This window comes from Electrophorus electricus, chromosome 4 (assembly GCF_013358815.1).
Source record: "Electrophorus electricus isolate fEleEle1 chromosome 4, fEleEle1.pri, whole genome shotgun sequence".
Lineage (NCBI taxonomy): Eukaryota > Metazoa > Chordata > Actinopteri > Gymnotiformes > Gymnotidae > Electrophorus > Electrophorus electricus.
Window position 1 is genome coordinate 15,571,736 of NC_049538.1, and position 21,429 is coordinate 15,593,164.

The 21,429-nt window shown below is 43.1% G+C and overlaps 1 protein-coding gene across 6 annotated transcripts in view; it reads right to left on the reverse strand.

Annotated features, from left to right (window-relative positions):
• dmxl2 (Dmx-like 2) overlaps positions 1-21,429 on the reverse strand; it is a 56,657-nt gene that overhangs the window by 10,028 nt on the left and 25,200 nt on the right. For 3 of the 6 annotated variants that reach the window (XM_035525240.1, XM_027009863.2, XM_035525241.1), the window contains exons 19-30: positions 20,670-20,780; positions 20,239-20,408; positions 20,005-20,102; positions 19,637-19,802; positions 18,095-18,359; positions 14,547-15,304; positions 13,951-14,238; positions 13,330-13,521; positions 12,728-12,804; positions 12,465-12,595; positions 11,684-11,932; positions 239-432 (exon numbers count right to left, since the gene is read on the reverse strand). In XM_035525240.1, the coding sequence (XP_035381133.1) occupies positions 239-432; positions 11,684-11,932; positions 12,465-12,595; positions 12,728-12,804; positions 13,330-13,521; positions 13,951-14,238; positions 14,547-15,304; positions 18,095-18,359; positions 19,637-19,802; positions 20,005-20,102; positions 20,239-20,408; positions 20,670-20,780 (2,699 nt within the window). The remainder of the gene's footprint in view (positions 1-238; positions 433-11,683; positions 11,933-12,464; positions 12,596-12,727; positions 12,805-13,329; positions 13,522-13,950; positions 14,239-14,546; positions 15,305-18,094; positions 18,360-19,636; positions 19,803-20,004; positions 20,103-20,238; positions 20,409-20,669; positions 20,781-21,429) is intronic. The other 3 variants (XM_027009866.2, XM_027009865.2, XM_027009864.2) reach the window with 3 other exon arrangements.

A 21,429-nucleotide genomic window follows, 5' to 3' on the forward strand; every position in this document is an offset into this window, starting at 1 on the left:
AAAAACCAAAACACTACAATTATGAATGATTAAAATAGCAAATCAATCATGGATTTTATAAGTAAAATAGAATAATAAATAGAAGAGCAAATTTACAAAGGCCCTGAATCATCAGTAGAACAAATCAGCAAAAGGCTGAATCACAAAAGGGGTCAGTGACCAAAAAGAGCCAATCACTAACGGAATCATCTTAACTGACCCCTTTCAGCCTGATTTATCCAGCAGATAGGGGTCTTACTTTGGCAACAAAGTAATCCCACATGCTGAGCTCAGGAGGGATAAATTTCTCCTTGTAGGTGGGGCGCTCGGCTGGGATGGGAGGGGGCGTGGCTTGCGTCTCCTTCACGGGCCGGCCAGGCACCAACATGCGCATGTTGAATCGCCGCCGCTGCCGGTCCACGTCCTCAGCAGGAGGGGTCGGGGGCAGGGCTGCTACACGGAGACAGATTGGATAGAGAGAGAGAGGGGGAGAGAGAGAGAGAGAGAGAGAGAGAGAGAAAGAGAGAGAGAGAAAAGCCAGCACAGTGGGAGGAAGAGTTAACCTTCTTTCATAACTTTAATTATTAAGTTTGTGAGTATCTGAATCCTGAAAGCAGAGTCCGAGTCTGAGACAGAGAGAGGCCTACAGTGTTAGTGGCCTGTATGAGAGAGACACTCAGGTATCATAAGGTCCACAAGCATCATTGCACTCTCCAAAGGATAGGGAGATCAGCTTCTCATCAGATCATTACATTCATGAAATACGAGAGACAGGACAGAGAGAGGGGCGAGTTTTACTACATTTCCATTTTTTCCCCCTCTCTCCACCCAACACACAGAAACACACACAAGGATTGTGAACATTTACAGTTTAAGTATTTCGCTAAGACATGCAAGCTGCTTGTTTGAATAGGTTGAAATTCTAACACAGCATAAACCTAAGGCTCAGTGTTTTAAAAAGTGCAATGTTTAGCATCTCTGCAATATGTTGATTTAGTTAGTTTGCAAAATGTATGCTATTTAATGTTTATCAAGTTGCAGATTTTAATATGCCAAACACAAACAGGTATTGCGAGCGTTTGACAGACCATAAAGCACAAACCTTCACCGCTGTCCATTTTCACTTGATCAGGAGCATCAGAGTCCAACAATTACAAACAACAACAACAAAACAGTGAGCAACAACAGACTAATAAACAACAGACATCATGTCAAAAAAGCCAATTATAAAAAAAATAAATAAAATTGTTTGGACTTCATTAACCAAACATTTGGTTGCCGAAGATGACTATAGAATTGTCCAAAGATGACTATGGCGACAAATATGGAATGTCTCTACTTATTTCTAGGCCAGCAGAACATGGGAAGAAGCATCAGAGTTGTTTTTGCTGGTGTGCCATCCCGCTGCAGAATCCAATAACTTTTCAAAGGAAGATCTGGACTTGGCTTTGGCATTTGGCCATCAGCTTATCTCAACTTGCCTTCTTCAGAAAGAAGGTCTGTGTGGTGCCAGCTAACCCTGCTAAAAACTAGCAACATATCTCCACCAAACCTCAGAGGAACTATGTTTGGTCGAGCATTTGGACTCCATCCTAATCAACAGAATGCAGGGAATTTGACATCTGAAATTTGAATTCTCAGTATCAAAAAAGTGAAGGTGGACACATGTAAACAGTGGCAGGACCAGGGCCAGCTGCTTGGGAGAGCCAGAGCTGTCTTTCCGTCTGGACCTCAGCTGACTGAAAGGATGCAGTTGCCTACAGAGCTATGGTAATATAAGCTTTCTAAAACCAATCAGCCAAACGCAGCCCACAGAGCTACCAGATACACACATGTATAAACTCATAAGCACACACAATTACATACAAGGACAAACACGCTTGAATACTCAAACATGGACACAAACACCAAAAATGACAACAGTCAGTCATGCTCTGTAACACAAAAAACATGCTAAAATGTACAAAGACACACTAAACAGATATATACTTGTTATAGATACACTTGACACATGGTGTACTTATGCATTGAATTTGAAAGCTCACCCATGAAGAGCAATACTAGAATTTTGAAGGTATTCCCTGTTCTAGTGTAGTGTTGCTTGCATGCATTTAATCGCATCTCTAGCTTTGCCACTATCGCCAAGCTACTTCTCTGGCCACCAAGCTGGGTGTTAGGGGATGTTTGTGTTACAGTGGGAGTTGGGTGATGGGCAGGGTTCAGGGCTTTACATTGAAACCCCTCTGTCCCTGATTACACCTACACATTATGACTTACTGTATGGGGCAGGGTTTTGGATGTTGAATGTGTCTTGGGAGAGACTGATGCATTTAAACTACCACAGTATCTGGCTCAGACCCCTCATAAACTGGTTTAAGAGAATTTTATTTAAATGTGTCTTGGGTGCTTTTACACCTCTATTTTTAAGACCTGTTCACACCTGATCGTTTCATGCATCTTGAGTATCAGGATTATATCTGGATAAAGATAATCCGCATAAAAATTAATGTGTAAATGCACTCAAAACAAATTTAAAACGCATTGCTCAAATCACTTCAGGAGGACAAATGTAAACAGAAAAACTGTGATAGGCCTGACCAATAAAACAATAATAAGTTCTGAAAGCCAGTTCACTGATTTTGGATGTTTCAGTAAAGGCTTGACCTGTAAACAACTGCTTTGTAACGAGTGCTAACAGGTATCTAGTGATGTTCTAGTACTGGAATAAAGCAGTTTCTGCTAGTTCCAAAATGGATGCCTTTGCCATCCTTATTTCACAGTCATGAAATGTCCCCTGTTAAGGTCAGGTGTCATCACTTATCCCATGTATGAAGTATTCCTGAACAGAACAGAGGAGAGATGTGGTAGAGATGAAAGGGTGAGGGCATGATGAGGTAAGTGAAAGCCTGTCTCATCTCTGTCTCATTTCCTGTCCTGGAGTGGAGGTGTGGTCTGTGTGCTTTTACTCACTGCTCTCCAGTGGTGCCACTATCTCTATGGTGATATCACCCTTGCTACCATGTTGGGATTTTGGGGATGAGGTTGTGATGGTATGGGTTGGGGACACAGAAGGGTTCCTCTCAGGGCAAAATAGCTGTGTTATTTCAGTATTAATGGGAACATAAGCTTGAGTATGTGTGAGGTTTCTGCTGCAATTCATATGGTTCCTGCACATGAGTTTTCAGAGGAGTATAATGACATTTTTTATGTTCTTGAAATCTTGATTTTTTTTTTTTTTGCATGCGTGTTAACTGGTGTAACATTTTTAAATTCTTAACTGATGAACACTAAACAAACGTAATCTTTAAAGACATGTCATTATTAAAATTGAATGTTTTTATCACCGAGGAAGTAAATGTCCTGTGATTCTGAAGTCTAACCACATTAAAAAAAGTTGAAACAGCAGGCACAAGGCTGGTGTATATTTGACTTTTTTTTACACCTGCCATGGCTGTTAAGTTACATTCTCACCCATTATTCCTCATGAAATCTATTTTCACATGACATATTGTCTTCTTTATGTATCGTCTCCTGCTGCTATTATAATGATCTACCCTATCAGCTAGCTATGGGGTTTATTAACTAGTCTGTCCCAGCTAAATGGTCAGCAGGGCTAGGTTAGCAGGGGCTATATAATTATAGCTAAGAGAATAGTTCTGTTATGAAGCACAGGTCTAATCTCCTTGATTATGGAGGTATAAATGCTGTGGATTCAATGACTGTGCGAGAGAGCTGAAGGACAGTGTGTGGTTTGAAGATTCCGTATGGGCATGTTGTACGCAGAGTCGCTGCTGATGCTAGCAAGCCAGTTTTGTGCAAATCCTTTCCCAAACTCTTTCCTCTGAGTGTTATAGTTCATATTATTAACAGGGAAGTATTATTGCAGCACAGAGCAGAGGAGATGGTGAGACAGGTGAAAGAGCAACATGTGAGACAGGTTAAGGGAGTACCTGTATTTGATTCATTCTCCCCCTCCTGCTCTGTCCTCTTCTCTGAGTCCACACTAGTGCTACCCGCTGTACACATACATCATATATACACAAGGGCACATGTACAGAGATGTGCATATGCAACAAACATAAATGTGTAAATATGGAGACAAATTATTCAAAACAAAACCCAAACAAGCAAACAAACTCAAAACACACCCCCACTCCCACACCATGCACAACTAAATGCAGATGCATGCAAGTATACAAACGATACAAAATCTGAGAGGAAAGTACAAGCACACACACCCTCCCATAAATTAGTAGGTTTAACACATTCTTTAGCTTAGTCTTCTGACCACAAAAATCTCAGCAGATATCTCACCAGTCCAGCAGGTACCTGTGCACTCACTGCAAACACCCATCAGAGAGCTACAGAGCGTTTTTTTATATATATATATAAAATTTGAAAGCTCAATAATCCTTTTTCACTAAACCCTACAGCAAATATTTGAAGTTTAACAGTACTCAGGTCAGAGCAGCGTGAATCTAGATTTTCTGCTCTCCAGAAATTGCCTCTCGGCGTCTCTTATCGTCTATACCAACCATTCCGCTCTGAGCTCATTTCCTGTTGGAGTTTGGGGGTGTGCTCATCATGCATTTACTCACAGCTTGCTAGCTGTGTTGCTGTCACCATGGTGATGTCACCCTCACTATCAAAATGGGTGTCAGGGGATGATGGTGTGAAAGTTGGGTTTGGGGGATCAGCTGGTTCCAGGGCCCCACCAAGAGAGCCGTACAGAGGGGCTGCCTCTAAATCAGCTGGCAAGATCAAAATGGTACAGTCACATTCCCCACACACACACACACACACACACACACACACACACACACCTACCTGATGCGAGTCCAAACCCACAGAATCATTGAGCCAAGAGCTGAACACATACAGCTATGTGAATACCATCATCACCATGAAGGAATGATAAGAGCCAGCACATAATTCATTTGAACCACATGAAGCCAGCCACTGGACATGAATCCAGGGAGCCTTCATGTGTTTCCTTCGGGCTCCATCCTTTTACCTGTGCTGCCATAGCTAGATCTGTCCATCCTTGCACATTATTAGTTCCATAATTTACACACTTTAGTATTTGTACCTGCATAATAACATCTCTCTTTCTGCCAAGATGCATCTTCTCCTGGGGCTACTGCTGAGCCTCCACCCATGTCGGCTGATGTGGCTCCTCCCGCCACCCCTGATGCCCCCGTTCTGTGGCTCACCCCTCCTCCACCCCAGCCACCCAATTCTCCATCACCTTAGGCAGGCGTACTTGTGCCAGAGGGGCTTCAGACACACCTACAATCATCAGCCTCAGACTAGGACTTCTATAAACCCGGAACAGACATCCATTGCTTATAATGTTGTTATTGCCATGTCTGTTGTCGACCAGAGGAGGATGGGCCCCTTTGAGTCTTGGTTCCTCGCATGGTTTCTTCCTCGTGCTCTAGGGAGTTTTTCCCTGCCACTGTTGCCTTTGGCTTGCTCACTAGGATGCTTGGACTCAGACTTCTGTAAAGATGCTCTGTGACAATTACTGTAATATAAGGCAATATATGAATACCTTTGTCTGACACCAGAATTTGCTACTATTGGCTGGGGATATTTAAATGGTGAGACTTGGTCATGGTTGGTTTAGAAGCTCTTATCTCTTCTGATATTACTTAAGAGACTTCAACCAATTTGGTAGCATTATTGTGGATTGTTTTGGAGTCTAAAAGAGTGTGCGGTGTTCACAAGATTCTGTTTAAGGCCAGTTAGTGTGTGTAAATGTAATTTGCAAACATAACATTGGCTTTTGTTTTTGTAGTCATAATTAGAGGTGCACAACATATTGGCGGCTGACATATTTGCTGATGAGACTGATTTTGTATTTTTATTTATTTAAAAAAAAAAATTCGGTTCAATATTGGAATTTCTATAATTACAACCAATATTTTTCATCCATGCAACAGATTAAACCTTCTGTTTAATTTAGGCCTTGTTTGTATATTACTTTTCTTCTGTAAAGTGCAACCTGTGTTTATAATTATCACATCAGATTTAGTGTTTTTATTTTGCTCTATACTCATTAGGCAAACTAAGCTGTCTGTTAGTGACTGTATTTTGCAGTTATGTTTTTTTTTTATATAAACTCTGGGCATTCCAGCCATAGGCTCTTATACCTGCACCAGTTTAAGGCAGAAAAATTCCCTTAACATTTGAGAAAGGTTAGAAAATAAAATGTAATGAAATGTAATGTTCCCTTTGGGTTATGAGCAACATGTTTACAATAATTGTGATGTCTGATTTACCTGTGACATGGCCTGTGTAAAATTAATTATTAATCCATTTTTAGAGTTTAATATGCCTTACACCCACTGCACTTCATATATAGATTATGGATTGGACTTTCTTTGAAATGCATAAACATAAAATTATATAAAATTATTGATATTGGTATCAGCAACAACAAGGTGGTAATTATCATATTAGCCAAAGAAATTCAATATTGGTGTGTCCCTATTCACAATACAGTTATTCTCTTCATTTCAGCCAGATACAATTTTAACTGCTCCAAAAGTCTTCTATTTTGCATATATGATCAGAACTTCTGTATTCCGATAAAAAAAATAGTAATATGAAATTTTGTTTTAAGAAACATATCTAAAATAGAACTAGACTCCAACAATACAATTCCTGGTTCATTCCTGAATTGGTCTTGCTGGATTTGGAGCAGGGCTTTCTGTCCTCTTGTAGGATGAAACTGGCCAAGCACCATCCACAAAGTATGGCATGGCATTGCAACCCAGAGTTACCCTATTTCCCACTTTACTTTACAGGCACCAAAGCAATACCGAACCTTCTTCCCTCTTCCATGCTTGACTGAAGAATTTCTGACTACTTGATATTATTTCAATTGTAAACAACATTGATATTCTTTAGAAAACAAGAACATTTCTCCATAATTCCAAACTTTTGAATTCTAGTGTAAATATGAATTTATACATGACACTGCATAAAAAAACCAAAACTAAAGTCCTTTAAGCACTTCCCGTCTTTACTCTGAAACCACTGTGGCTGCTGTACTTTTTAAAGAGGACCAGCACTCTGAGCTACGATTCCAGTTACAATAGGCAATGGCAGTTGGTCATCACCACCCATTAACCACAGTTTTTCCATGTTTCCTTCACTGGATAAAACAAATTAGAACCTTAATTCAAAATGTAAAGATACAGGGTCTACACTGCCCTCTAGTGGATTGTAAAGGTCTAGAATTTCAAGGCCCTTAAATGAAAACAAACGTTAGGCAGCTAATGTGGGTAGACAATCTACTGAAAATCCTAACCTACCACTCAGTTTTAAAGACCTTCATGTTTGACAAACAATTCCAAGTAATCCATTACACTCATACACCTACCTGCTTCTAGTCCAAACATCCAGTGAGATAGAAAGAAATTTGACAGAATATCAATAACTTGTTGGAAATGTCTTTAAATGTCCTTATTAAGGCCAGTTAAGTTTAACGTGACCATACTCGGTGATGGTTCAAAATGAAATGAAATGAAACGAAACGAAACAAGCTACATACAATGATGGGGACACAGCTTTCTACAGGAACCATAAACTATGTACAGTGATGTTGACAAGAATTTCTACAGGAAGCCTGTTTGCACAAACATACAGCACATCCACCCACAGACAAATGCAACACAAATGTGCAAACATGGAGTCCTAACAGATAATGTACCGAACCACACATTTGGACTTTGCCTGTCCAGTCTACACACACACACACACACACACACACACACACACACACACACACACACACACACACACACACACACACACACACACACGCGCGCAGAAGGAAACAGAATGCGGCTGGTTAATTACATGTTGTCTGGACGTGCAATAAAATGTGTGCCTCCAAATCTTGTGATACTGATCACCACATTGTGGATGTTTGATTAGAAAACCCAGAGCAGAGGAGCAGGGTGACTTAAAGGGTGAGGGAGGCAGACGCAGGTGAGAATTAGAGAGAGCGAGCGAGCGAGAGAGAGAGAGAGCGAGAGAGAGAGAGAGCGAGAGAGAGCGAGTGAGATAGTGAGAGAGAGCGAGCGAGAGAGCGACCGAGATAGTGAGAGCGAGCGAGAGAGAGCGCGAGTGAGATAGTGAGAGAGAGAGAGCGAGTGAGATAGTGAGAGAGAGAGCGACCGAGAGAGCGAGTGAGATAGAGAGAGAGAGAGAGAGAGCGAGTGAGATAGTGAGAGAGAGAGCGACCGAGAGAGAACGAGTGAGATAGTGAGAGAGAGAGCGACCGAGAGAGCGAGTGAGATAGTGAGAGAGAGAGCGACAGAGAGAGAGCGAGTGAGATAGTGAGAGAGAGAGAGAGAGCGAGCGAGCGAGCGAGCTAGTGAGAGAGAGAGAGCGCGAGCGAGCGAGATAGTGAGAGAGAGAGAGCGCGAGCGAGCGAGATAGTGAGAGAGAGAGCGCGAGCGAGCGAGATAGTGAGAGAGAGAGCGCGAGCGAGCGAGAGAGAGAGAGAGCGCGCTTAAAAGGTGATTATCCACCTGCTGCTGATTCTCTGAATTCACATATGCGCTACCAGCTACACACATGTATACAGTGTTTGTCCTGCATACATATGCATGCATTAGCCTCCATCAACATTTGTGCCGTCTCCAGCTCTCGATAAAACTCTAGCAAGTGTCTTCTTCTGATGAGCTTTGCACTAGTTCATGTGACCACTAACTGCTTTAAACAATGACAATTTTGCTTGCTTTAGTAAATAAAACCAAATGTATTATGTTCCTAGTGACAGAATCAGAACACATTTGTGCTTAGGCTTAGGCTATAATTTGTCACAAAATGGTGAAATAATTTCATGATTTGAAAAATTATTTTTAAATCAAAATAAATAGAAAATCCTAGTACTCCAGTTATATTTCAAAGCAATATGCTTAACAAAGGTGACTATGAAACCTTTCGTGAATCTATTCCTTTCGGTCCCAGCACTGATTTCTTTTCCATGAAACACGTGTGAGGATTTCTAATACATTATGCTAGATTCATTTTCATTTCAGCTGTATATATTAACACATTGCTTGTATATTGTATTTAATTTAATGTTGAACAGGGCACTTTTTAAAATAAAATACGCTTTAACGTGATAATTGTTATTTTCTTCAATTGTACAATTATCCGAACCCCTAAAATACATTGCTTGTAAAATGCCAGTTGCTTGGGGCAGTTGAAGGCACGGTACACATGCGCGCACATGATTAGGGTGGTACCACCTCCACCTCACTAAGTCAGGAAAAACACACACGCGCACGCACGCACACACACGCAGACATGGACACAAATGCCTAAAACAGATCAATCTAACTAAAAACACACACAGACGACAGCACACAGTTTAATGAAAAGACACACAAGCAGACTTTCCTTAATCTGTAAGTTTTAACAGGTTCTTCTGCACGGTCTGATCTCTTTGAATGAAAGCAAAACTCTCACAGATCCCTCATTTCACACTGCAAGCCTCCACGCCCAATCCTGCCCCAGCTTTGATAGAGCTACAGAGCACTGGATTCACAGCTGCCAGAACTCCTCATATCCACCCAGCTAAATTCTGGCAGTGTGGCTGATCAGTCCAACCTGGGAGAGGCACATTCACTCAGGGTCCCACTGATGAAAGCATGAGGAGTCTCAGAACATTCACACTGTTAGCTGGGTCGCAGAACACACAAAGTGGTTCAAAGCACATATAGCAAAGCACACATTTTTGACTATAAAAGGTGATTATTGTTTTCTTGTTAATCATGTACTTAGGTAAGTGGCTATATGAGTAGACTTCATCCAAGAATAATTACTTTCATTAAAGTTAACCACTGCTTTTGTTGTAGATAAACATTTCAGCTAGCTATAACTGGCTGGTCTGTAATGCGGACCATAGTGGACATTCTTTTGACATAATTGTGTACAGTACCATCAAGATCATGCAATTACTAACCTAAACTGAACTTTTTTCCAGCCTTCTGTCATTAAGCTGTATGTAGTTCAGTAATACTTGTACCAGGCACGTCTGGTTGCCTTTGCCCTCGTACCTTTGTAGTTATGAAATGTAACTTTTTTAGCTAGGTGTCATCACTAATCATTACCATTTGCACTAGTGCTACCAGCTGTACACATACACACACATATAACATTTACACAAGGGTACACACGCACACGCACAGATAAATCCATGCGCACACACATGCAAAACACAAATGTACAAACATGGAGCCAAAACATTAATCAAAACATAAAAGCATGCACCATAACACCAAACACACTGGAAAGCAAAGTGCTAACAAAATGCAGATGTGTGCGAGCCACATAGTATAAAGAAAGCACACACAAAAACGCACACCCTCCTAAAACTTTAACAGGTCCTTTAGCTCATGCCGAGTTCTGAGTTAAAGCAGAACTCCCACCAGTTCAGCAGATCCCTGTCCACACACTGCAACACCCTCAACTGACAGAACTACAGAGCACTGGGTTCACCACTGCCCTCACACCTCCTCTCTCCACTACTGACATTTGAGATTTTTACTTTATTATTATTATTATTAAGAATGTCAAAACTCTTCCAATTCTGAAATCCAAATGTAAACAACTTTAAGTCTAATGGTAATCACAAGTAAGCCAGACCAGTATTGGATTCCCTGAGACCCTTACTGGCTACAACATACAACCATTCTGCTCTGAGCTCACTTCCTGTTCCGGATAAGAGGCGTGGACTGCATGCCTTTATTCTCGGCCGTGTTGTCTTCTCCACTGTGGCATCACCCTGGCGACGTGGCAGGGTTACGTGTGATGAGGGGGTGACAGTTAAGGCAGGAAAGTCGGTTGGTCCCAGGGCTTCACCCTGAGTGACCTCTGGAGGAACTGTTTTTAATGCATCTAGCAGACAATGTAACATAACATTACAGTCACATTCACACAACATAACATTCACTCACATACAGACATCTCTCGCATACACGCCAACTTGCCTCCTTCCAGTCCACACAGAAACACAACCACTGAGCCCTGAGAAGTTTCTTGACAGATTTGAAGAGGAAGAGCTAAGTGAACACAGCCCCACAGAGTAGCCAATAGGGTGATATAGCAAGAGCAAAAAGAATTCCGTCATGTCTGTCTAATGGAAATAGAAGAAGTCTGGTAGTGTATTCTGTAAATTCTGTGAATTAGTACATGTTCATTGATAACATTAATGAACAGGTAATTGTTCAACTCATTCTCTAATATAAAACTGGATATCCTAATTTCTTGGCATGACAGAACGTGGTTTCACAAAAGGAGGAACATTGAAAGCGACTGGAGATTGTAGTACAGCATGTAGTCTGTAGAGTTCTGCTACGAGTCATAAATGGTCAAGAATTGTCCCTTCATAAGACATGCTAAGCCTGGTGTCTCATCTGCCCATATGTATTTCAAAATGAAACAAGTAAATGCAGCGATTGGGCTTTCTGCAGAGTTCACAGACCATATTACTACTCTACTTTGGTACATGATGTGCTTGGCCCAAATACGAAACTCCAAAAGATACGTGTGTCATTCCTGGTTTAAAACCTGCATCTTTTTCTTTTTGCTAAGATTACCTTGCAGTTCACCAATAAATGGATACCCAACTACCTTCTTCTCTGGGCTGGTCGGAGACGTTTAGCGCAGAGGGGCTCACCTGGGGAGATGTCGGCTGGGCGCTTGGGCTTGACGATGAGCTTGGCCCCTCCGCCGAACACAGCTGCCCACATGCGGGTGTTGAGGGGGTGGGCGGCCAGCCGGAACAGCTCGTTGCTGGAGTGTGTGCCGAGTCCGTGCAGAAGCAGGCTGAGGTAGACGGCCACCACGGCCTCACACAGCATGACACTGAGGCGGGGATGGTCCTCACCCTGGGCACACGCCAGCAGGCTGATGAGAGATGCTACACCTGCAGACGGGTTGGGGTGGGGGTAGAGCAATCTTTATATATCTGCTAAGAAACTCCAAAGTTAATCCAGTGAGAAGCACTATGTCAGCGACACCTATAACTAAATATTAACTACATGAAGTATTTAAAATGTATGGCGTGTTTCACACATATTAAGACGCCCAATTTAAATCTCCCTCTCTGGCTATGTCCGCCAAATACAGTCAGGCAGTACAAAGAGCCACTTATTCTTCTGCTGCCGTAAACTACATTTAATTATCTAATTATAGTGAACTACTCTGTTTGTCCAAGACACCATGAAATTAGCTCTCACTACATGCTATTTACCCATCCTCAGCCCCTCCCACCCTCTGCTCTCTCTTCAACATTTCAGTGTCTTAAAGCTGCTCCAGAAATTCTAATGAAAATTTTGTCTTTTCCAAATAACTAGAGAATAAAAAATTCCCATTCTATTAACTGGGTGGTTGTGTACCCGCCACCGTGCAGCGGTGCAGGTGGGCGTGTACCTGCAGCGGTACAGGTGGGTATGTACCTGGCCACTGTGCAGGGGCAGAGTTGGGTGTGGCATGCTCCTCGATGCTTTCTGTACGAAGTCTTCGCCTGTCGCTCAGGAGCAGCCCCTGATACACCATCCCTGTGAACTGATTCGCCTCTGTTTGGCTGCTGTGGACAGAGATGTGTGTATGTGTATATGCAAGTGTGTGTGTGCATTAGTGAATGAGTCAGAAAGTGTGTGTGTGTGTGTGTGTGTGTGTGTGTGTGTGTGTATATAGATAATTGCTTGTATAACATTACCTGTAGCTGTGGCTGTCACACAGTGCTTGATAAATACAGGCAGAGAGAGAAGCAGCCTGAGTGTGAAGAGCAATCACCTGTGACATATAATACAATAAACAAACAAAAATAATTTAAAAACAAGAGAGAGTAAGAGATTGGTAGCTTTATCTTCTTTATCTCTCTCTGTCTCTCACACACAAACACACACTCTCTCTTCTGTACTTCATAATCACATAATGTGTGCTTCTGAATGTATGTGTGTGCATGCATGCATGTACTGTTCTTGCTCTGCTAGCCCTCGTCTGCTATAGCAGACAGGGGCAGAGTGCCATCTGCTCTACGTTGTTGAATGTACTGTGTGAATGTGTGTGCATATTTTCTTTCTGAAGGGGCCAAAGATGACACATATGACACAAAGGAAAAGAGCTTTTATTAGAAAGTCTAAAGAGAAAGTGATTTCAAATTGTTTGGTGCAGTAAGCGTTAGCTTAAGTATAAGAGTAATTTCAGCATTATTTAGGTACTGTGCAATGAACCAGTCAACAGAAATACCCCTCAAAGACATTAATACAATAATGTCTACGTAATTTTCACATTTGTGTGAGCGCACTTCTCCCTCACCCTGTCATCCAGTACATCAGGGTGTGGTGGAGACTCCATCTGTACTATAGCATAGAGGATGTCATCGATGTGGTTGCACAGGTGCAGCACAGGGTTGGCTATGACCGTCCTGGTTGGGGCAATACTGGCAGACAGCAGGGGCAGCGTGGTGGGCAGTGGCAGGGGAGACTGTAATTGCTTTACGGTCGTCTCCTAGGGGTCATTATGGAAAACAATATTCTTTACTCCCATTTTATAAAGTGTCCTAAACTACGAACACTACAATACCACACCAGATCAAATACTGCAGTTGTTGTTCTAGTCTAAAAATCAAAACCTGCTTAAAACGACTAAGGCTTAATTTATTTGTCTTTATTTATTCACTACACATTGCTTTTCCCATGAAAGTGTGAACACCAAAGGGGACATGCTGAGTGGTACACAATCGAAAAAACTCGCCCACCTGCGAGGAGTCCTGTGGAGATACAGGATGGTTCATTCTCACCCCACAAACACAGCACATTTCCACCTACACCCGCCCACAACCGCCCACACCCACCCGATGGCTAGTCCTGCAGTATGGCACCTAGATTCGCAGATACAAACAGAGCTGCTTGCCTCCATTCACCCTGACGTCCTCACCTGCTGTGACTCCTGCAGCAGGAAGAGCAGCTCCATCCTGACGGAGGTGACCCCTCCGCCCTTGGCTCCGTGTAGGGTGCAATAACTGAGGAAGACTCGGAGCAGGGCCTGGTTCTTCCTCAGCCAAGCCTTGCGCCTCTCGGCATGCAGCTGTTTTGCCTGCAGTCTGCGTCTCTCCAGCTGGTGGCGTTCATATGTGCCTGTGTCACTCGTATCTTGTGATTCATCTAGATCAAATGAGCCATCTCTCCATTTCTCCAGCTCCACTGCAGGTTCCTTACCTTCCACCTGATCAGGACACACCCACACACAGGTACACACCCACACACACAGATACATACACAATTAGTCACACACAAAAACAAGAAATTGTTTTTTCTGTAACATTGTATTTAACAGTATTCAACAGCATTGTATTCAATGTTACACGTAAAAATAATTTTAATATATAATGAGGTAATAAACAGACAAACTATTCTAAAGGATGCGAGTGTTTTAAAGGCTAAGCAAAGAGGAGCATTATCAGCTTTAACTGGTGTTTTTTTTCCCTGGTGTGAACGCAGAAGGAGCATGTAAAAGGTAGGAGGGCCACCAGCCTTGTAATTGCAGATGCGGTGCATCGCCTCAATCTCCTTCTCCAGCCAACTGTAGAGCTGAAAGCGGAGTTTTCCACCGTCCACCTCATAGCCTGTGGCCAGTGTACGCAGCTCCGTCATCAAGATCTTCAGGCATGCGCGGAACTTCAGCTGCTCTGCGATCACGTCCACCTCTGCCTCACCTGCCAACTCCTCCCTCCACATGCCCGGCTCCACCTCCCCACTCTTTGGCTCTGTCTCTGGCTTCTTCATCGTCAGTCCTTCCCCCTCTTCCTCCTCATCGTCCTTGTCGTCACCCCAATCGAGCTGCAGACCTTCGTCTTCACTCTTCATCATGGGCTGACTCCAATCCAGGTCTGCGACGGTGTCTCCAGTCCCCCAGGCCTGGCTGGACACCGGCGCGGCCCAGCCCAGGTTGGTGTCTCGGCCGGACCTATTCTGCGTCTGCGGCGTACTCCCATTGGCCGGGGATGAGCCCTTGCTGAAGGACGAGGCTTTTTTGGTCACCTTGGGGATCTTGGACAGCACCTCGAGGGCCAGCACAGGGCAGCCCACCTTGAAATGGGCATTGGCCGTGGTGAAGAAGAGCTTGCGCTCGATCAGGTTGATCTCGTCAACACTGCCACGATCTGATGTCAGCCCCACTGTGGCCACAGAGCTGTCGGGCCACGCAAAATGCCTGCGGATGAGGAGTGGGTGCGTGCGCAGGTAGTTGTAGAAGCTGAACACCATGGGGTTGCAAGATTTCACCATCACATCTAAGCAAAATGAAATAAAAGCTACATCAGATAAATGAAGATCACTAAATGAGTGGGAGGTTTGCCAGATTCACAACGTTTCTTGATGTTGTGCCTGTTCCAAATTCAAGGTGCTTGGTAAAAATATAGTCAAGGTCCATCAGCAGAACTTCTGAAGAGTCTGTGAAGACTCAGGGTCACTGATTACACTTCTCTTCCCATGCCAATTCTGGCAGCTGAACCCAGGGTCTGATACTGAGTGTGCACCCCATATCACGGCCTCCTTTGACCTTCAGGTGTAAATCTGTATATCTCACTGTGAGGAACTGAATGGGATTATTCTTAACATAAGCCTATAACTACACATCCCGTAAAGGAAATAATCCCTTAAATTTGCTAAATTTAAATATTCAAAGAAATCAGTAAAGACATTCTGGCTAAAACTATGCTGGTGTATAATCTAAAACTAAACTTTATTTACTATTTTAAACATCTATATTTTTTCTAGAAATTTCATTGTGTAACTAAGAAACCTTACTAAGAAACAGCATGGGATTTTCACACTTGGTGCTTATACCATTTAATAAAGCCCAGATAAAGCCCGGAATAATAAAGCTCTGATACCGATCCGATTAATAATAATAATAAAAAAAAAGCTGTCTCTTTCCATGGTGTCCAACATACTTCCAAACTGGCTCTCATTTTCAGGAGTTCAAACTGATTAGAGATATCCTGGCAGAGGGTCCACAGCACTGCGCTTGGAATGTTCAATGGTCTGCTTTCCTGAACATTACTGCAGCAAACAGGTTATCCAGTTCTTTCATTGACCCTTATGCTTGGATTATTTTTGCTGCATAATATAGACCATAATATGGACCAAATATCTAGATATTGTTATGGTGAGAATGTCTTGCAATATATTCAAACACAATGTTTCCCACACATTGATTTATTTGTGGCAGCCACAATGTTAACACTGACTGCCACATACTTTGCCACATTCCCTTCATCTCCCTCTCTCCCTTTCCCTCCCCCTCTTCTCTTCCCTCTCACCCCCCCCCCCCCACTCTCTCGAAACACACACGCCTCTCTTCTCTGTGTGCACTGTATCAAAACATGATCAATGCGCAGCAGGAATCAATGTAATTTGCGCAGAGAAAACGCAAGTGAAATCGTTTCCACAAATGGTTATCATGAATGCAACTGCTTAAACTTGTCCAACACTGATGCATTCATCTGAACTCTGATAAGTCCGTCTATATTCTTAAAGGGGACCTATTAGGCTTTCCTGGTTTTCCTTATTGTAGTACATAGCTTTTGTGCATGTAAATGGTCTGCAAATGTACAAAGCCCAAAGTACATGCCAGAAGAAACAACTTTTGTCAGTTACCTGAAATACCTTGTTGAAATTTCAGCCATTTTCATCATTACAAGATGAGGTAATCTTGTAACACTTTCCATACTGCACTCCTACCGGGATGCCTGGCACGCTCGCACACAACGCAAAGCAAACATTGGATTCTGGGAAGAGTTTTTTCAGTTTTGTAGCCATGTCAAGAACATACTGAGTTATGCATTGTTATGGGAAATCTCCTTTGTATGCTCTGCCAAAAGGTAAAAACACAAATTCGCCAGTGGTTGAAAGTCATTTTTACTACTGTTCTCTCCAGTGTTCCTGTTATTATACTTTGTGCCTGGCACTTCAGGGAGGAAGTGCATACACAGTTTGATGCTGGATTTTCCCCATCTCTTACTCCTGAAGGATGGGGTATGTCCAACTTCGTGTTGCCCAATGGAAGGTTCAGGTTCACAACTTACAAATATGCATTATTATTTGTGGATTTGTGATGCTTAAGCAAAACAAAGTAGCTACTACGAGTATGGAGTTGTTGGCTGTAGCTAAGATGTAGACCCAGTGTAGACTTCTCAGTTAATGTTGCTAACTTGAAAACTATTGTGTTATAATGGTTTGGCTAATCAACTGCAGGCCCACCTTTGCTGAAACTTGTATGTAAACATGCCAATGTTTTTTCTATCACTAGACATCAGTGTTCAAGTGTGGAAGTAGATTTATGATTAGAAGTATTGTTACCATCACTGTTGCAGGACTGTAAACAACTGAGAAACCACGAGACGCTGTATTGATTTTAAGGCAAAGTACACCTTGAAAATAAATTGAGCATAAAAAGGAACACAAAAAAGAGTTTGCCTACAGAAATGCAAATCATCAACTTTGGATAATTTTTATCACTGATAAACCTAACAAACAATTTGGCATAATCTTTGGGCAGGGGCAGAATGTATAGGGACAGAATCGTTCTGGTGGTTGTCCAATCAGACAAGCTGACCAATGGGGGAGCTGACCAATCAGAGCAAACTGGGCTCAACAAATTTGGGAGCTTATAGACACAGGAGCTGTAACAGAGTGTGTCAGACAGAGGGTGTACAGATGTAAAGTATGTAAATCTAGCATGTAAATCCATTCTAGTAGACCCCCAAAATAAAACTCTGAAAATGAGTAATGCTGTCAATCACGGAGACCCAACTCTCCAAAAACATTATTAGCAAGCATGTTAGGAACATAGCTAGCTAGCCTAACTTATTTATTATAGTAAGGAAGTTACATCTGGCGGTGCTTGGCCCACCCCTTCCCCCCCCCATCCTGTCAGTAAGCACCACAGCTCCACCCCTCCCTACCGGACCACTACCTCCACCAACTAAATAAAATTCTATGGAAAACACTGTATCAGTATCGCAAATACTGGACATCAGATAACATGAACCCATATACTGACCGGCTCTAGTGCTCACCTGGGTTCTCGTCATCCTCTTTGGGAGTCTGCTCCAGCAGCGTGTCCAGGGCCTGGGTGTAGTCTTTCATGATCCAGAAGGCGATGCTCCTCAGGAATGGATCTGGGTGCAGCCTGGTGCAGGAGAAGCCCTGTCCGTCTCTGTTGCAGCCCAGGACCTTCTCGTACAGGATTCCCTGGCAGGTGGATGAGCTCTCGAAGTCGGCCTCGTACAGGCGGGCCACAATCATGGCCAGCTGAATGTCCTCCATTTTCTCCAAACACACCTGAACACAAGATATGACATGCTTAAGGTATATTTAATATAATCTCAACTCCTCCCCTCTGGCCAGTGCTTTAGCCAAACCACAGTCAAAACTATTTTTTCCTCATGCTATCACACTTACGAACAATTATCGCACATTAGCACTGCTGATCTACCTCTCACACTTTTATTCTCTTATATTCTGATCACGTTGATACCTCCAATGTGGCTATACCCTGAACTTTCTTCTTATAAATGATTGTATGTACGTGTTCTCTTTATTTGTATTCTTTAAATGATTTCATTTTCAATCTCTGTAAAGCACTTTATAAACTATGTTTGTTATTATTATTATTACAAAGGGTGGGGTGTAGAATTCAGGTATGGGTATCAGGTATCTTTTACTGCCATGTAAAAGCTCTATTATCAGTTACAGTATACTGTGATATGTGTAACTTGCTCAGCAAAGCCTGAATCTGATTCTCTGTGATGCTGCACTTTTTGAACTGTTACACATTCTAAACACAACATGAGATGTTGCTCATTGAGTTATGGCATTGATGAGCTAAATTGAATTGATTTGCAGTCAATATCAGGACTATGAGCAGTGTAATCTAGGCAGGCCTGGGTGAATACTGGAGCCTTAAGCACATCATGTAAGCCTATAATTTAATAGAGCAGAAGGTGTACGTGCTTTCATATGCACAGCTGACCTTAACTCCCACTGAGGACAGCCCAGCCAAGCCGACTGTGTGCATGCGTGTGCGTGCGTGTGTGTGTGTGCGTGGGGAGGTGGGGGTGGGGTTGGGGTTTCTATGCTACAGTGCTGGCCCTATCAGTGTGTTTTGACTAAATGCGACTGTATATCTAGCCCAAGGTAAATGAAAGGACTCATAATTGTAGTAAGAGGAGTTTATCTACTGGTTAAGACACAGGCAGGACAGGCCAGGGCTATGTAGACGGACCTCATAAGACAAAGACACCCCCCTTGTCTCACACACACACACACACACACACACACACACACACACACACACACACACACACACACACACACACACACACACACACACACACACACACACACACACACCTTCCCCCCCCAACGCCCCCACATACCCATGTCCACACTCAAAGACACTAAGCGCTAAAATCTGAAATCCTTGAGATCATGACTACTGGACATGGAACATGAGAATTTCAGTGTGGTTTTGGCAGGCTTGGCTGTAGCTACAGTCTTGGAGGCTCCGTGCTGCATCTTCACCCAGCTGCCAGATGCAGGAGGGAGCTCGGACACACCTCGATGGCATCTTTGAGTGAGCCAGCGAGCAGGAAGAAGGCTGCTGACTGTTCGAAGCGCTGTTTCCCCAGCAGCGAGAAGGCATTCTTCAGTGCCGCCTTCCTCCAGCGGTCCTCGCTGAAGTTATGGCTGAAAAACTGGGTCATCTTCTCATCGTGCTGAGACCTGCACAAACAAACCAACAAATGAGAACGTGTGTCCTTTTGGTCTCAAAAATGTAGAAGTTGAAATATTTTTTCTAGCACAAGCACAATACAACACAACAAATTACAGAGATACAAAAACATTAACGTATTGCTTTGCAGTGCAAGACCTTCAGGACCAAAGCATGTGGTAAGAAGACATTAGGGGACAAGTGCAGGAGCACCTGAAAAGACCCCAGAGCACAGCCTTCTTCTTCATGGCCAAATAAAACAGAGCCGCATCCAGAGGATCATTATTCCGCTGGAATGCAGCTTTGGCCACCTGCCCATGGAGAGAGAGAGAGAGAACTTGATTGATGCATCATTATCAAATACAAATATCTGCAGTGGAATATAAATTTGGGATGGACAGAAAATAATTTTATAAATCCAGTACACAGCAGGTAAAATATCACCACCTTCTCCACCATCCGCCTGAGTGTGTTGATGTTTCGGATCCACCATCCAACGCCAACAGCACGGAGCTCAGACCACTGTGGGTCTCCTCTCTGCATGGCTGGGATCATGTTCAGCATCTCCTCCTCAGCTTCCGAATGGAACGCCCACGCAAAGTGACATGTAGAGACACCTGAAGAGTTGACCGGAAACACACATGCACACATGCATATACACTCCAGATGAGTAAAATGTTATTGTTGAGCTGCGCACAGCACACTGATTTGCTCAGGCCCTCCTTGCTCCCCACCCAATAACCCCCCCCCCCCACACTTACACACACACACACACAGAACAAGTGTGGCAGTAATGGGGTGATGGGGCAGTGAGAGGCTGGGAGTGTGAGGGTGGGAGAGAGTAGGAGAGTGTAGAAGTGAGAGGGTGAGGATGTTACCTTGATGCAGTAGCTGGATCCTATAGAGAGGGGGCAGAGAGGTAAGCAGACAGGTGTGCAATCGCATTGCTAGCAGGTACCGCAGACCACACTCATCAAGAGCCTCCCCACCTGCAGAACACACACACACACACACACACACACACACACACACACACACACACACACACACACACACACACACACACACACACACGACAGAACAGACAGCAAACTAAACACCCATTGCTTCAGATTTGTTATGCTTTTTGCCCTTCAAATCAGATGCGTGCACACACATGAAGCAGCTTATCTAGTCACTATACTCACAGTACAGCCCTGAAAGACTCAGGAGAAACTCAAGAAACACACACAGGAGTCTCACGGGAAGAGGAAGCGATTGCAGAAAGAAGACTGATGTCCAGACCAAGCTTCAGAGAGCAGTGTGTTCATTAACCGATATAAGGCCGATATTAAACTGTACAGCAATGCAATACAGTTAAGAAATAAGAATGGCCTATAAAATGCAGCAAATTAATCAGTCTATTTACATACCAAACTGTTTCTGACATTGACCAGTAAGAAGAGATGAGCGAGAATATATTAAAAATATATAAAATATTCCTAGAGAGAACTTTTATCTTTTTTCTTTTGTACACACCACTATGAAAAGACTCAACATTGACCCATCCCATGCAACTAAAAATATGTAGCCTATTGCGCTTTACATATTTAGTCAATTATACATACAAATATTTCTCCTGAACACATTACCAGTTGG